The 16,945-nt window shown below is 51.5% G+C and overlaps 1 protein-coding gene across 1 annotated transcript; it reads left to right on the top strand.

Moving 5' to 3' along the window:
- The first annotated feature begins 601 nt into the window (after positions 1-601).
- Positions 602-12,109, top strand: CLDN11 (claudin 11). The gene is made up of 3 exons (XM_068954055.1): positions 602-1,430; positions 4,140-4,304; positions 10,959-12,109. Exons 1-3 carry the CDS (start codon positions 1,205-1,207, stop codon positions 11,189-11,191), a joined length of 624 nt encoding a protein of 207 aa, XP_068810156.1. The 5' UTR covers positions 602-1,204; the 3' UTR covers positions 11,192-12,109.
- The last annotated feature ends 4,836 nt before the right edge of the window (positions 12,110-16,945 follow it).

Raw genomic sequence — 16,945 nt, 5'->3', positions numbered from 1 at the left:
TTTTTTTAATGCAATGCTAAAAGTACTCCACTAGTGGTCTCTCTAGGCATGTTTTATTTGCCGGGCTCCAAACCTTTGCAAAATGTAAGTGCTGGTGGAGGCACCCGTGCGTGCGTGTTTTATTAGGAATGTGCTGGCATCCAACAATGTAATATGTTTGTAAAATCAAAGTAAAATTAGGAAAATATCCCCTCTGCCTAGATATTCCTCCTGATTCAGAGCAGTGTGTGAAGCTTTTCTCCTCGTGACATTTTGAAGTGTACTGTTCCTTGTTTTATGGAACAGACTCGACTTTGCAAACCTAATGAGTGTGAGTCAAAAGCCGCTTATCCTAAATGTTAGGACTCAAAAGTGGAAATGAGATGCTGTTGAAAAATTTATTGCGACATTCTGGGTGTTATTAGTACTTCTGAAAACTCAGGCACAAGTAGAGACAATGTTGTGATGTGCCTTTTATGTTTTTGCAGATACTGAAAACACCAGAAAAGAAAGGAAGCGAGCCTGATTTTGGCTGCTTCCTGCAGGACTGCTGCTGGCTTTGACGAGCTGATCGACTCCATCTCTCGCGCAGCTCTGCCTGTGTTTCTTGCCCTGTGTTTCCATCAGAAAATGCCGGTGTGATCATTCGTGCTCGGCTCGGCAACACTGCTCTAATTTGCATTTCTTTATTCTGAAGTTTCAGTAGTCGGACTGTGCGCATTTAAGTGCAGTAGTCTGTTTTGCGTTTTAAGGCATCAGTTCAGCTGCAGAAAGAGAGATCGGTTCTGTTAACGAAAAGGCACCGAGTTCCTGCTTAGAGGGGGCTACGTGCCCGGGAGCGTTTACCGTTCCCAAGTCCCTTTCCCCTCCTTCTCCAGGCTGGGACGGCAGGGGATGTAATTCCCCACCTCCTCCCCTCCGCATCCTCCTTCCCCTCCGGTGGGGGAGAAGTTGGGGCTCCCTGTTCGCTCCTCCCCGCCGTAGCGGGGCCGGCGGCGGCTCTAACCCCTCCCCGGGAGCGAGCTGGGCAGCGGCAGCTCCCTGCCAGCGGCAGTGCTCAGGGACCTCTTCGCGCCAAACTCCGGTCCCTCCTGCTCCCGGCGCTCCCGGCCCCGGCGGCCGGGCTGCAGCAGCGAGCTCGCCCCCAGCTCCGCACCCTGCTTGACTGAAACTTTCTGTGTGCTTTCCTTTCCAGCTGCCCGCCTTGCTAGGCTAAGGGAGCGACATGGTGGCCACCTGCTTGCACCTGGCTGGATTTGTCTGCAGCTTTATTGGGTGGATCGGGGTGGTTGTCGCAACTGCCACCAACGACTGGGTAGTGACTTGCGGCTACACCATTACCACCTGCAGGAAGATGGACGAGCTGGGATCCAAAGGGCTCTGGGCGGACTGTGTCATGGCGACGGGCCTCTATCACTGCAAGCCCCTCGTGGACATCCTCATATTGCCAGGTGCGTACTCCCCGTCCGCCCTTCCCCGCAGCGGCGCGGCGCGAAAGGCTGCGCCGCGCGGGGCAGCTCCTGCTGCTGGGCGAGCCGCGGCAGAGCCCCCTCCGCTTCCTCCCCGCCGCAGCCGGCCCGTTGGATATGCCACAGAATCTCAATGATAGCTCTCAGCGTGACTTTCAGTAAATCGGGCCGGGTTTCAATTACATCTAGGCATAGCATCTTATGCTATTAAAGCCCACTTAATGCTATCAATCCTTGCTCTCAATAAACTCTTGCGATTCCCTCCGCATCTCTCATCTAGACTGTATTGCGAGACATCACAGTGTGTTAAGGTACGATACAGTATCCTGAAGTATACAGACGTCCCACTTAGTTTTGCCTTGAGAGGATGACGAGCTGTTACAGATATTGAAGATCAATCCCCTAAAATGATTTGGAGAATAACGAATCTTTCAGGATCTATTGTTAATGATGCTATCACTTGTAATCTTTGGGAAGACTGTCATTAGTCTTGATGTTCTTGTGCTTCCCGCTTGTGTTAACGCAAGGTAAAACTTTTACATAGCAAACAGATATAACTATGTTTAATCTCTCTTGACGTTTTCTAATTATGTGGTAATTTTCAACTAGTTTTACACTAAAGCAAAAATTTAGCAAGGTGTTCGAACCGTCAATGCTAGTATAACTCTTGAGCTAACCAAGCCTGCCAGCCAAAGTCCTTGTGTGATCTTGTCCCTGTGCGTTAGCGATTTCATCTCTTTCAGTCTCTGTTAGCTTTATAGCAGTTGTTCGTTGTGCTACGTTTTCAGCTGCATCTCACGTAGCAGTTCAGAGACGCCTCTTCCAGTCCTGCCTGGGTAGATACAAACCTTCCTCTACGCTGTTGGGAGGAGAATGTCGCGGAGGCTGGAAAGACTACTTCTGAACTCCTCTCTGATACAGCCCCTGTAGTAGTCTGTGTTACATGGCGTCTAACAACATTGCATCTGTCCAGCTTGCTTCTGCTCTCCCTTTGCGCGCGTACTTCTTAGCAGATTTACCTTCCTTATTGCTGCTGCTGTTCAATACGATCCGGTAGTGAAGAGAGAGAAAAGACTCGCCCTGAAGAAACATTCTTTAATGAAATTTAATTAATAGCTAATTACAACTTTTAGCAACAGAAAACAGTGTTTCTCTTCAGGAGAAACAGATCAGAAAACAAGATGCTTCTGCTTTTAACTTCTTGATGTCCATCGCTGTCCCCGACAGAAATGCACCTTAGTGTGTCTGGTAGCTGAAGTGTGCCCAGCGTCTGTCACTGACTGAGTCAAGTCCTTACGACTGACGTGTTTTTGTGCTAGTTTAACCGGGATCGGTTACGCAGAAACCACACTGGGCTTTGGCACCTGATTTGTTACAGGGTCTGTTTTTCTGCCCCGGACTCATGAGAGAACTTGTTTTTTGTTTAGCTTTCTTTGAAAAATGAAGCAAATATTCAATATACACAGTCCAGGACGAGTAAAATCCTGACTCCCGGTCCCTTTAGCTGTATGTCAGCGGTTCTTGCTTGAGACTCCTGTTTGCTAGTATTCCTTGAGTCCTCATGAAACTCCATGTCTGCATGTGGCAGCTTCATTTTGTCAATAGAAAGGGAAGGAGAGCCAGGGCGCTGGCCCTGCTGAGACTGTCCCGAGAGCCGGGGAGGCTCACCAGGCGCTGGAGCAAATCTTACACTGATTTTTTTTTCCCTTGTGCATGCAGGTAATGACCTATCTTATAAATACAAACATAAATACAAATGCAAATATAAATAATTTAATACATTGTTATACATAGCCCTTCACAGAGTAATATAAATAGCTGGGCCCTGACCGGCACGCTCACGGTCCCAGGCCCCTGTTGTCCCTCGCCGCCTCGTGTCAGGCGGCTGTTGCATGGGAGGCAGGAAGGACAGGGTTGACGACCCTCATGAAATGCCCGGGGGTCCAGAGATGTCTGTGGGGATCCAGAAGAATAACCTGGCCCTCGGTTAGGAGAGCTCAGACAACTCTGAGAAGCGCAGTCGTTTCTTCTCCCTAACTCCGATCCAGCGGTCAGCTCGAGTCACGGGGCTCTCGCCTGGGACCCCGCGCTCCGGCTGAACTCCCGATGTGCAGTGTGGGTACGGGACTCCGATCGCCGAGTGTCCCGCTTTCTCCCAAGTCAACTGTCCTCACCTTCTCAGTGCAGCTGGTGACGGCGTGTCTTACAGGCCTGCGCGTTTCGGGAACAAATCTTAAACTATTCGGCACTCCTCCGACGGGTACTGCAGACCTTTTCTGGTCAGAGCAAGCCATTTCTTTAAGACTTTAAATTCTTGTTGTTTACTCAAGACTGTTTCTGGAAAGAATTAGGAAAACTCCTTCCCAGATGTTTCCCTTTCTGTTCCTTCCTCTATTCCCCAGCTCCACGATTTCTCAGTGCCTTGCTGGGAAGAGTTTGTCTTTTCCAGGCAGCGCGACCTATTTTGTGGAAAAATTTGAACTTGCATGTCCTGTGTTCATGCACTAACCAGTGTAATGCAGTCCCTCTGCCTTACGCCAGGTGAATACTTAGTTATTTGCACAAAGGACTGAACCCCCTCTCCCATATTCCAGGCAAGTGTTGGGAGCTGGTCAGGCAGCAGCCTGTGTCCAAAGGTCGTCTTCTCTCGTGCCGAATAATCAGAATCGTCTTTCCTTGCCTTGCCCACAGGGTACGTCCAAGCGTGTCGAGCACTGATGATCGCCGCCTCCGTTCTGGGTCTTCCGGCTATTTTCTTGCTGATAACGGTCTTGCCCTGTATCCGGATGGGCCATGAGCCTGGAGCTGCCAAGTACCGCCGTTCCCAGCTGGGAGGGATCCTCATCATTCTCCTGGGTAAGGCGCCCGTCTGCCCCGCAGGCGTGCGGAGCGGGAGGTCTTCCTCCACTTCAGCACAGCGCGGTGCAAGTCGGTTGAGCATGTTCACCTGAAAACATGTTCGTCTGGGCTTGGCTGTGCCTGAAGTACTACAGTATTGCTGCAGTCTGCGGGGCGAACAGAAGGCGTAAACACAAGGAGGAGGACAAAGAGAGGAGGCAGGGAGGAGAGAGGAGGGCTGTGAGGCCCTACTGTGCATTGTCTTACGGAGTCCCCTGGCACAGAGCCTCACGCGAGGCCACCGCCTGTGTCTGCGGGAGGGTGATAGCAGCGACACGCAGACAGCTGCCTGCAGGCGCTGGGTTTTGCTGGTTTGCTGTGGAAGCGTTACTATTTTTGGAAGAGGGTCTAGACTCCCAAGCTGCTTGCAGGGAAAGAACAGCCTCCGAATTTTCCCTGCGCATTGCAGATGCACCCAAGTCAAAGCAAGCTGAGACATAGGCGGAGGGAAGCGCATGACTGCGAGTGTGCTGGTCCTGCAGGGACAGCAGGGGAGGAAGAAAGGAGGTGACATAGACCGGGGGAGAAGGATGACGTGTCCCCTGTGCCTCCCGAGCCCACCCCTCTCTGCCCCACCAGCCTTGCCCTTGGCCTCCAAGTTCCCCTGGGAATTTCTTCCCGTTCTTGGTGCCTGCAGAGGAGATTGTTTTGAGCAGCTTGGACTGTGGAGCTCATTGTCCCAAGTGCAGCACCTGCATGTTCTTGAAGCCTCGTCATCTCAACAACAGGCTGCGGTGCCTTGTTTTCACCCGTTTGTTTGGCAGAGGAGGAGGGGTGAGGGAAAGTGGCCCCTTTGTGCGGCTCTGCCGGCTGCTGGCAGCCAGCGCTGACATCATGCTCGTCTTCTTCTTTCTTCTTCTTCTCCTTCTTTTTTTTTCAAGTGGGCGCTGGATGTAGCTGCCACAACAGAGGTAGTCAGTGCTCTGCCTTGGAGAGCTGCTGTCTTTATGCAGTCGGCTGGGGAAGAGCTCGTGAGAGGCAGACGGGAGAGAAGGAGGGGGCTGAGCGCAGGGCAGCAGGTCCGAGCTGTGCCTGCTCGCAGCGGGTGTCCTCTGTCCGCTCCTTGCTTCGAGAGCTTCCTTGGCGAGAAGCAGTCAGAACGAGTCAGTACCTTAACCCTCACCCCAGTCTAAGGGGAAGTGCAGTCAGACCGAGACCCACGGGACCTTTCAATGCCTTTGGGCTTTAAAGGGACATTGCCACAGCTGGAAATCCTAAAATCAGGATTTTAGGATTTCCAGGCCTTTTCCAGGGCCTGCTTCTGGACAGCTTTCCAGAAAATCCTTATTACGAATGGCGAGCTGTTGGAATGTGGGCGCTCGTCCCTGCCCCAAACGTATTTGGGCTTGGCAAAGCAAGCAAAATAGCGCTATATTTCCTGTGAGTGAAATTTTGGGAAGCAGTGACTGAGGCGGCTGGCCCCTGGACACCCTCTGCCGGGGACCTGGGGTGGTCCCCGCAGAGCTGCCCTTCGAGGCAAACAAACCTGGGTTCTCCGTTGCAGTCCAAGAGCGCCGAGCTGTTGGTGAGCCCCGCCGGGTGCAGCCGCCCACGCGGAGCCGAGAGGATTGCCCGTAGATCTGCTTTTCCTGTGAGACGGTCCGAGAGGACCCGATCCCAGCTGACGAAAGCTAATGGGGCAACAGGATTATAGGATCAGCGCAGGAGACAAATCAATTGTGGTGACCATATTGCATGAGGCTGTGATAGAACAAGCTGAAACCCCAGACCCTTGCGGTGCGGTACCAGCTGTTTTGGGGCCTAGTGTGCCGCTCCCTTACGCTGGTCTTGCTGCGGTGTAACACCACCGAAGAGGACAAGCGTAAGAGGTTAAATGAAAAAAGTTTTAGTGCTCCATGAGCCAGAGGAGAAAAAGAGAAACGCTTCTTGTCAAATTACAAATGAAGAATAAATGTGTCCCTTTTGCTCTGAAGTTCTAAAAAAAAAAAAAAAAAAACCACATTTCTTTTTACAAAACCTAAACTTTTCCAGGCTGATTATCAAGACAGTCCCCTTGGAAGAAGAATGATGTACAGGGCCTGGGACTTTGACATTATTTAAGCTGATTAATGATCTGCTATTTGAAAAATGAGGTGCTACTATTCCAGAGCATTTAATAAGTCCGAATCAGATCTCAAAAGACATAATACTGACTTCAAAGTCATGATATTCTGGAAGTAGTATGTCCTAGACTGCTCTTATTTACCTTCCGACCACTCAATTCTCATTCGTGGTTTTCAGCATTTTCTCCTCAACCACAAGGGCTCCAGCCGTATCCTCTAAATGGAGGCCAACTCCCAGAGGTCCGGTTAAAAAACAAAACAAAAAAAACCCCAAAACAAATAAAAACACAGCCCTCCCCAAAAAACAAAACCGAAAACACATACCGCCACACCAGATATACTGAGAATGGAGATCTGATCATGAGAGCTGATCCCGTGACAAATGTTACTCGTCCAGGAAAGGGATGGCAGTTTATCATTGACACTGTTAAAAAGAAAAGCAGGAGCTGAAAACACAATGTGGAACCAAAAAAAAAAAAAAATTGAAAACTTGCCAGGAAAAAGATGGGCTCAAATATTCCATTGGTTTTAATACCCACTGATAATAGCAAGCTACAAAGAGCGTGACATATGTGTGCACACCCTCCTATCCCGCCTGCTGGTGTATTTATGTCTTTGCTTCATCCTATCTGCCCAAGCAAATTGATTTATTGCTGAAAGCAACTGTCAGCAGTGGTTCCCTCTGAACTAGTACGAAAACATTTTAAATGGTAGTGTTGATGGAAAAAACCCTGGTCCATCCTGTGTTGTTGATGCTAATTCAGGGGACCCCTTGCTGGTTACTAAGCGGTCATTTTCCTAGTGGAGGGGAGGGACGTGGGACGCTGAAAAACACAGATGAAAAATATATCAGATGTCAGGAATTACTACTGCAAAACGACCATGTTATGAATGAAAGTCTGTAAAAGGCTCTTTTGGACACCGCTTTCCTCTCAGAAGAGTTGACTCTTGAGAGCCAAAGTCTGAATGTGGGTTTTTGTAAGGACTGGGTCTTTTGAGAAGTTGTGAATATTAAAAGACCTATGTAAACAGCACTGTTTCCCCTAATAGGAATAAATCACTTCACACCATGACACTCAAACCGCGGCTTGAACTTCGAAACGTGGTGCGCTCTTAGGTGGGCGGGTGGCTTGGGGTGGCCGATCCTCCGCTTTGTGCAGGAGGGGAGCTGGCACACGCTGGGGAAGCACGTCTCCAGGCTGTCACGCGCACACGGACTTTGCTGTGCTGCGCACAAGGAAAAACGACTTTGCACTTTTGGGGCCTGGACCATGAACTTGAACATTGTCAGTGGATACAGTAGAGTTCTGCCAGGCTATTTTGCTGAAGTGGCTGTTACGAGATTTACTCATACAGCCGTTGATATCAAAATGGAAAGATTGCCTTTAACACAGAACCCCCCACGCCCCCCATATATCTGTTGTTTCATTCTGCAAGAACAGATGCTTTGAAAGAGAAATCCGCATGACTTTCAGCTGGCAACTCAGAATAATTAAATTTATCTGTGAAAGGAAAGTATACTTTCTTCAGCAGATAACTTCTCTTAGCTTACTGCTAAGGAATTTGGCAGGGACTCACTGTCCCTTGAGTTAGATTAATCCTGCTCCACCTTCCCCACCTCCCCAAGCACCTTCTGTACTTCCTGTTTAGGCATGCTTCCCCCTAATTAAATTATGCCTGTAACGTCGAACATTAAGAGTTTCAGTTCAATGGACCGAGCTAGTGTAGGTCCATAACGAAAAAGGACGTAAAAATGTTGGGAGCCTGAGAAGTGGCCCTGTGACTTTACAGAGATGTGGTGGGCCCAAGGATAAAGAGCGGGGCGTTACCGGGACGAGCTTGGCAGGCAGAAGCAGCCTCTTTTGCTAGACCGCCTACCCTAGCTGCAAAAAGCGGGCAAGCTTGCCAGTGTGTGTTCACCCCCAAACATGCCCATTTTTCCAACTAACCTAGTTGGTCTAATAAAATATATTCCTTCTATTTGCAGACCTTGCCTTACTTTTGTGCTAGGCTATGTTGACTGCAACAGCGCTACCATCATCTGTACTCAGTCTTAGCTAGGCAGAGGCAAAGGGTCTCTTAGCATTAGCATGAAAGAGAAGTAGTCGTAATTTATACACAAACAGCTCTTCCTTGTGTGGAGCCCGCTGTGGAACGCGCTGAAGCTTGCCCTAAAACGTCCTTTGCAATCCCATCGGGTTGCTTGGCAAAACAACTTTTCTTCAGTCGCAATCTGCGTCCACCGCCTGAAAGAAATATTGCAATTACAGACTGTCCTTTTCACATCTTCCTTGGAGGATTTACCGCCAACTTTAATCTATGCAAAGCAATGAAAACCCGGTGCTGTTTCAGGGCGTTCCTCCTTCTGAGCCCTGGGGTCACTGGTAACTGAGGGCAGCTGGTGGCATCCAAACATGGAGAGGTCACGCTAACCCATGGAAGGTCCTTGGCTTGTGTAGCACAGTTTTCTGAGACTGTCAGCATTAAAATAAGGTGGTTTTACATGTAGTTTAGCCGCGTGCACGAGAGATGCTATTGTATTCGTGCCCTTGAGAGCTTCTCTTCGGTCCTGTGTTGTGGGGGAGAGTCTGAAAAGATAAGGCTCTTACAGTCTATGGACATATAGATGTATTTATATGTATATGTATTTACTGCTGACAGAAAAAAGAAAAGATGATTGTGTCTTTTCGGACAACAAAGAACCTCTTTTTCTGCAGCATTAGAATGCTTTTCAGATTCTCAGCTGGTACGTTTTTGTTTTAAAGCATTAGAGGCTCATGGCTTGTTTGCAAGACTCGAATCCATGCGCAGGATAAATGCTATTCGCCGCTCCCTGCCTTCTCCAAAAGATTCCTTCCAAAGCCGCAGGGTCTTTGCTTTGAGGAGGCCCCAAATTATTACTGGCTTTATTAGCATCCTTCAAATGTTCTTCTCTTTTCCATAAGAAAATATTTTCTCTCATAATAGCTGCAGCGATTGGGGATGGGTTTTCTGCTGTACTGGCCAGGAGCTCTAGTTTGTTCTCTGCTTTAACTAAACAATTTTATTTTTTCTCTCATCCACTTTTTTTCCTCTTGCAACCTTAACTTTTTGACACTGCCTCAAGATATCTTTTAACGCGGTTGGTGGAGATCTGTAACGCTGCCACAGTCTTGTTATTGTTTTGCTCTGATTCTCTGATAGCCACAAGGATGGAGTCCTGCACAGCTTGTCCCCGAGGGAAGTAAATATTGACAGATTAATTCCTCTCAAATGTACGAGCCATAAAGGAGTATTGTTTTAGGACCTGCTCCTGCGAGGTGATTAACACCGTCAACTCCTGCTGCCCTCGGTGCATGTTGGGACTTTGCAGGATGGAGGTAGGACCCTTAGCGAGGGGAGCTGGTGTGCAGCACGGAGAGCGCGAGGCGCGTGCTTTCCCCGGGCGCTGGGTAGCCACGAGCGTGCGCGGCACGCCTGCACGGTCAGGTTTGAGGCTGTCGCCGCTGATTTACACGGCCCCCGAACGGTGTGGGTCTGACTGCGCTTGAACCCTCTTGACTGTCCCGAGGAGATCTGCTCTGCAGGTCACCTGCTTCGCAGACCTCGCCGCGCCGCTGGCTGCTGCCTTCCTGCCCTTTTATGGAAAAGTCCTATGGAGTTTCCTCCAAAAAGTGGGGTCCCCAGTCATTTTTTGACTTGACAGTAGACCTTAGGTAGAATATTGTTCTCCTTTTGGAAAACAGTTTGTCCCCATCACTTGCTGTAGTGGAAATTTTCCGTAAGGTAGTGGAATGCGTTTTCCAGAGTCGTGTGACATTTCCCTCTCCATTGAAGGAAAAAAAAAAAAAAAAGCAGCCTGTACCGCTGGTTCGCTGCTGCTTCTCTACCCCTGCCCGTTCTCTGCTCGCGTTTCATGAAGCCTGCTCTGTCTTGCTAAGTGATGGCTTACTTCCTAAATGTTTGCATGACCGTTCAGCTGGGGCGACTGCAATGATGTGAACGGACACGGGCTGAGGAATAACGGCGATTTATACCGGTTGATTCTGGGCCCCGGGTTTAACTGCCTCGCCAGGGCGCGCGGCTTTCGTGGTCTTGCTTCTGCTTTAAGTTATTTCTCGTTCTGCAGCTCTCCAGAGCACTGATTTCAGGGACAGCTTTCCTTCTTCCTTCCTCTTAAAAATACTTCTGGGGGGAGGGAAAAAAAAAAAAAATCTGTTTCCCTTATAGCATATCCGATTGTAACAAGCAGCAGTCGTTTTTTCTTCTTGTTCGTTAGTGCCGAGGAGAGACTGCTGTTCTCTCTCTGTCTGCCTCCCCGGCGCAGAGCTCCCGGCGCAGCTTGCCTGCTCCCTCCGGCTCCGGGTCGCTGGGGTCGGGCGCTAAGGGCCCCTGCTCCCGCCGAGGCGCTGGGAGGGCACGGGGACGGGCTTCCCCTCCGCCCTCCCGAGCGAAAACAAGCCGCGGGAGACTAAACTTGAGCCTAAACTCAAGTGGCGCCCCGTGCGGCGGGGGCTTCGGCGCCGCAGTTACGCTCCCTTTCCCTGTCTCTCTCCCCCCCTCTCCCCAGCCATGTGCGGCGTGGTGGCCACCATCTGGTTCCCCGTGTGCGCCCACCGCGAGACCACGATCATGAGCTTCGGCTACTCGCTGTACACGGGCTGGATCGGCTCTGCCCTCTGCCTCTTCGGCGGCTGCGTCATCGTCTGCTGCTCGGGAGACGCCCAGACGTTTGGCGAGAACCGCTTCTACTACGCCTCGGGCTCCAGCTCGCCCACCCACGCCAAGAGCGCTCACGTGTAAGCGTCCTCGGGACTGCCCGCGGCTGCGGCCGGACGCTTTGGCTGGTGGGTTTGCTTGCAATGACACAGGCGGCGCGGTCAGGCTCCCCGGGGAGGATTTAGAAAAGCAGCACAAATGTGTCTTGATAGTTCGAAGCATTATTGTCCCCATCTGTTGCCCCCTTCTCTAGAAAGAAACCTCCGGCGAAACCCAACCTGTTTCTTCCCGTCTGATGCCGACGGCCTGCCCCAGCTCCTCGTAGTCAGGGCGGCTGGGCTGGCGGGGGCTGCCGGGTGGGACCCCAGGGTTTTGGCTTCCCAGCTCACCTGTCTGCAGGAGAGTTTGAAGCAGTAAAACAGAGCCGAGAGAGAGACGCTTTCCCACCGTTAAAAGGGCTCTGGCGGCTTCTCCGGTCCCGTAACTATTTGCTTTCCCATGTTCAAGGTCACTGCTTTGGCAAGGTTTGGGTGAGAGGGTAGGGAGGAAGACTGTACTCTCCAACCAGGCAAATGTTTCTCTTCTGGAAGAGTAGGGGATTTGTTTTCCTTTCTCTGTAAATACTTTTGTATCAATTTATTCATCTGAGTAACACCCACCCCCCAAATTCATCAGTATGAAGGAAGCAGACCCCAAAGGTCCTAATTAGAAGGTAAATAACAGTGCACTTGTATATATTTTTAAACGACTTGGGGGCTCTAATCCCCGCTCTCTGTTTTTTTTTCTTTGTACAGTTCAGTTACTAAAAACCTTATTTTTACATTTTTTAAAAACTTTCTTTCCTTTCTTTCCATTAATTTGTGTTCTATCTTGTATCATTAAAGTAGCACATTTTTAACAAGCAGTATAATGTACCTGTTAAAATACAATTCTGGTGAGTACTGATGATGCCTTTGTACTTTAAGTGAAATACTGTACAATAAATAACAGAATATGTGCAAACGGTGCCGCCTCCTTCTTCTTTTTTTTTTTTTTTATTTTTCCTTCCTGTGTGTTTCCACAGCTATCTTTTCCATGTCATGGATTTCCCAGTGGTTTGGAAGATTTTTTTTGTAGCAATTTGGAATGGGAGTTTCTGCTCTCCATGGGGGTCAAACAGGCCTTGTGTTCCCTGGAAATTTTTTAAACCTGAGTAATCTTCCTGTGCGGTGCTGACTGCTGCCTTGTGCGTTCGTGCTCTTGCTGTTCCCCAGAGCAGTTTGCACCAGCGCACTACCTCATGAATCCCTTCGCCTCTGGGAAACGTAGAAACCTCGTGCGGCAATGGAGATAAACCTGCACCCGGGCAGCAGTCTTTGGGCTTGCTGAAGTTTATGGGCCACGTTGCTGCGAGTATTTAAAGTATAATAAGAGTCTGACCTGGGGCCCATAAAGAGGTCATCACTCTGATCAGAACTGTGTAGGATCAAGATCTAACTCTGTCCTTACGAGAGGCTGTAGCAATTTAATTACGTTGATAGAAAATCCCATCTGTTCCCAGAGATGTTCACTCCATTCAAATAGTTTGTGTAAGCGAGGCTTCAGAAACAGCTGCTATTCGAGGGCGGAAAGGGGAGGAATCCAGGTGTTTTTCCGTGGAGAAGGAGAGAGGACTGAGCAAGCAGAAGAGAGGTCCAGCAGCACTGTTGTGGCTGACGGGGAAGAGTTTGAAGACCAGGTTGCTAGTCCAGCCACAGCGGATCGTGGTCTTTCGTCTTAGTCTACCTCAGGGCAGAGAACCCACACAGACCGGCCCGGTTACGGGGAAGGACGTCGCGGTGTCCACGCCTCGCCTCCTCCTGCGTGGAGCCAAGAGCAGAGCGCTGAACGGGAGCGAAGGAGGAGGACGGCCGCGCTCCACGACGACCCTTGGATCGCACGGACGAGAGAGGGGCCCCAGCCCTGGCGCTCGCGGACGCGCGGCTGCGGCAAGGGATGTTCCCGTCCCGAGCTGCCCGCGGGTCGCTCTCCAGGTCCACCACGGCCGTGCCGGCTGCTCCAAGCTGCCTTTAACACCGAGCAATCTTGAACGCGGCTCTGGCGTCGTATTGCAGGGGAGGACGGGCTCGGTCCTGCACAATGTGGGCTGTGACCGCCCGGCCGGTTGACAGCGCGCTTGTGCCCCTTAGGTCAGGCGGCGGGCACAGTCGGCCGTTGTACGGGCTGGGGGGAAGCCGTCAGTGCGGCCACTGGTGCGCGGGCGCCGCAGGAGGGTGGGCGACGCGCAGATGTGCCAGCGTGGCGCCGGCCGGCCCGGGGCTGCGGACTAACCCCACGGCTGGCTGCATCCCGGCAAACCTCCCAGCAAGAAACCCGGAGCAAACCGCCCCGGGAAAAGGCAGAAACGTCCGCCCGAGCTGCTGGAGTCAGCAAGAGGCGGCAAAGCGGCTCGGGGAGTGTTTGAGAGCTGGGGGGTGTTTTGGAGCAGGATGAGAACTGCAGGCGCTGGTTTGGGGCCGGCGCCGCGGGGAAGCGGCCGGCCCCGTGGCCGCCGGCCCCACCGGGCAGCGCTTTGGCTGCCCGCAGCCTCGCGCTTGCCGTCTGCTCTCTGCAGGCAGCGGTGGCTTCTTCCCCTGTGTCACTGTGAACGCCGTTCGGCTTGCTCCGCCTGCCCTTTACCCCAGGCGTTTAGCAGCGCGTTGTTAGGGCCTTCCGGGGGCGCACGGGGCAGGGCTGGTCGGCCAGACCCCCGGTAGCCGGCTGCGGCGGAGCTGCCTCGAGGTGCCCCTCTCGGGCCGGCCAGCCCCTGAGGGCCAGCATGGATCTTCACCGACCGTACCTTGTCTTTCCTCCCGGCTTTGCAAGGCCACCGTGGTTCGTAGCAGGAGAACAAGTCCTTGAGTCCTATTGCAAATTGCAGTTAGTAAAGCGGGGGGTTTCAAACAAACAAACAAAAATATTTATTTTTAATGGTGGTTTGACTGCGGGTTTTGAATCCCCCAGCCTTGGCTTGACCCTTACTAGAGAGGGAGCAAAAGCCGGACACGGACTAGCCTGAGGGGTCCGGCTGGCCCAGCAGCAGGAGCTAGGAGTCTGCCTCCAGCTTCGCAGCCTGAAGAGCGCAGGGGTTTCTGAGCCGAGGCGCAGAGGTGCCCGTCTCAGGCTGCAGTAGGGCAGCTGAAGCCGGGCTCCCCGTCCCGCTCGCCCTCCCCGGCGGAGCTCCCCAGCAAATCCGGCTGGAAAGCCGAGGAACTTCAGCTTGGAGTCAGCTGCCAAAAGCCAGATATAAATATAAAGGGTACGGCGCTCTCCCGACCCCACCAAGAGTTTCTTGGCCAACTGACTTAATCCAAAAGCTGCTTTGCAGGGCACCTGGGCGAGTCGTCCTGCTGCGCCGGAGGGAAAGGGCGGCGTGCAGCTCCCCGGGCCGGGAGGTGCTGCTCTCCCCCCGCCGCCGCCGCCGCCGGCGCAGCTGCCCAGGGTCCGCTGTTACCGAGGCTCGAGCCCAAATCCGACCCGTGAAAGGCCCTGGGCGAGCTGCTCGGAGGAACAGCTACGGTCTATTCCAGGGACGAGAGAAAGGCAGCAAAGCCAAGCAAAACCAGGGCGGCTGCGGCGAAAATGTAAATCCACAACCTGCAGCGTGCGGTGGGAGGAGAAAGCGGCCGAGCGGCCGACAGGATATCAGTGCTGGCAGGGACGCTCTGGAGAAAGCACAGCGAACGTTCAGCTTGCTAGTTTTTCAAGGACCAAAGCTCAAAATACCTGTTGTTCCCCCTTCCAAAACTCCCCGCTCCCCCAGGGGCTTCTCCAGATCCTAGACCCCCCCCCCGGGCTGGGTTGGCAGGGGCCCCGCGGGTCGGCGCCGGCGCCGCTCCGTTTCTGAGACAACGCGGCGCGGACTGACTCGGCCCAGGGCGCCCTGATGGACCGAGGCCGGCGGCCGGGGCCGGGAAGGCGCCTCGGGGCCCCTCGCGCCGTCACCGGCCAGGACGGGCGGCCGCGGGAGCCCCCCGGGCCGGGACCGCGGCCGCTGCAGCCAGTCGAGGCCAAGCGGGCGCTGGCCGGCCGGGGCTGCGAACCGTAATAGTCAACCTGCGCTCGTTTTCTTTTTTTCTTTTTTTTTTATTGTGTAAATTGATAACCATTTTTTTTTTTTGTTCACAACAGTGCAAGTCAATACCAAAATCAGCCCGTTTAAAGGGATCGTCTACAAAGGAAGTTTTGAAGCACTTAAGGCAAGGTTTGTTCGTCTCTCACTTCGGTTTAGCATTGAAAAAATATCAGACCTTCAGGGACTGATCGGCTTAACAAAATTTAAATGGGAAATTCCTTTTTCTTTCTTTTTCTTTTGGGTTAGTCTTTCATTTAAAAGATTTACATTACTACGGAAATTGATACTTAGACACATTTGTCTCTGGCTTCCTTTAAAAATCCATGTTTTTTAAATGTAAAGGCACACAATAAAGCTTTATGCATTTATTAAAATATACACATTTTGGTAAATTTAGATTTTTTTTCTTAGTGTCTTGATAATATATATATTATAATTGTCAACAACACAATCATTTGAAAATAAAAATCACTCCATAACATATCTGCATATTTTTTTTCTTTCTTCATGACACACCACAAGATCCCATTGTACAGTGCACCAATGGGGTTTTGGAAACCACAAACAAAACAAAACAAAACAAAACAAAACAAACTTTTAAACAAATACACCAATTTCATACCAGAACTGCAGAGAATTGTTACACCAGAAAGTACCATCTGCAAAAAAGCAAGATATACATCAGAAAGAACAAACAAACAGAGAGAAGTAAAGGTCATTTACAAGCTGAATTTCTAACAGCCGGTGTCATCCAGAGCGCGATTTCCCTTCTGCGTGGAGGGCGCTGGAGTGCTGGGTCTTGCAGCTGAGTGGTTGCAACCGAGTGAAATAAATTTGTGGAGGGACAAAGATCTTAAGCTGGTCAAAAAGATTTGAGGTATTTATGCTCCATCCATATAGCACACGGGGCCCTTTGGGGAGGTGGGCTTGGGGGCCAGGCTCTGTACATACAGCAAGGTTATGCGTGTGACACCCACTGAGGTTAGCCAAAAACAGATGATACTTCTCTGCCTACATTTTCTTAGCGTATCAAGTGCACCAATATCTCCTTTTAGGGGTCCCGGGGTGAAACACTGGATATTTGGGTCTTAGCGATGCCAGCGCTCGCACCTGCTGCCGGCTTCCCTGGCCCCGCGGTGTCTGAACTGGCCCCAAGGACAGAGCCCTCTGGAGGGGACCGACGCTTCGAGCGTTTTCACCTTTGCTGCTTTTGCCCAAGCCCACCGAAACCCCAAAGTTTACTCCAAGGGAAAGCCTAGGATCTCTAAAACAGAAGTGGGCCAGACCCAGATTTCAAACCCGATCTGACCGTCCTCCAAAGCTGAGGAGCTCCACCGGTGAGGCCTCCTGGGTGGTGCGACATGGTGTGGGCAGCTGCTTTCGGCAGTGGGGTGGGACCCACCGCAGCCCGTCGGAGGGACAGGCGAACCCACAGGGGTGCTCCGAGAGAGGCGGCAGGATAGCAACAGCCAAAGGGCCTGGCTCAAGGCATTGATGCGGTGCGAAGATGCCTACAGATGCCAAAGAGCAAGGAACCAGGTCCTCGTCAAACGCTATAGTATAATTAGAGCTGATGTGACAGCAGATGCTGGTAAGTACTCTGTAGCAAGAGATTAAGGCTGCGAAAGGACTAACGAGCTGTGATTCAACAGGGTACTTGGGCATGTGTTTGTGGGCAGGCAGATACCTAAATACCTTGCAGAAGCAGGACTAAGAGGACTACCTCGAACACAGCATAATACAAC

This window comes from Struthio camelus, chromosome 9 (assembly GCF_040807025.1).
Source record: "Struthio camelus isolate bStrCam1 chromosome 9, bStrCam1.hap1, whole genome shotgun sequence".
NCBI lineage: Eukaryota > Metazoa > Chordata > Aves > Struthioniformes > Struthionidae > Struthio > Struthio camelus.
Note: the sequence above shows the minus strand (reverse complement) of the source record. Positions and strands in the feature narration are given on the sequence as shown.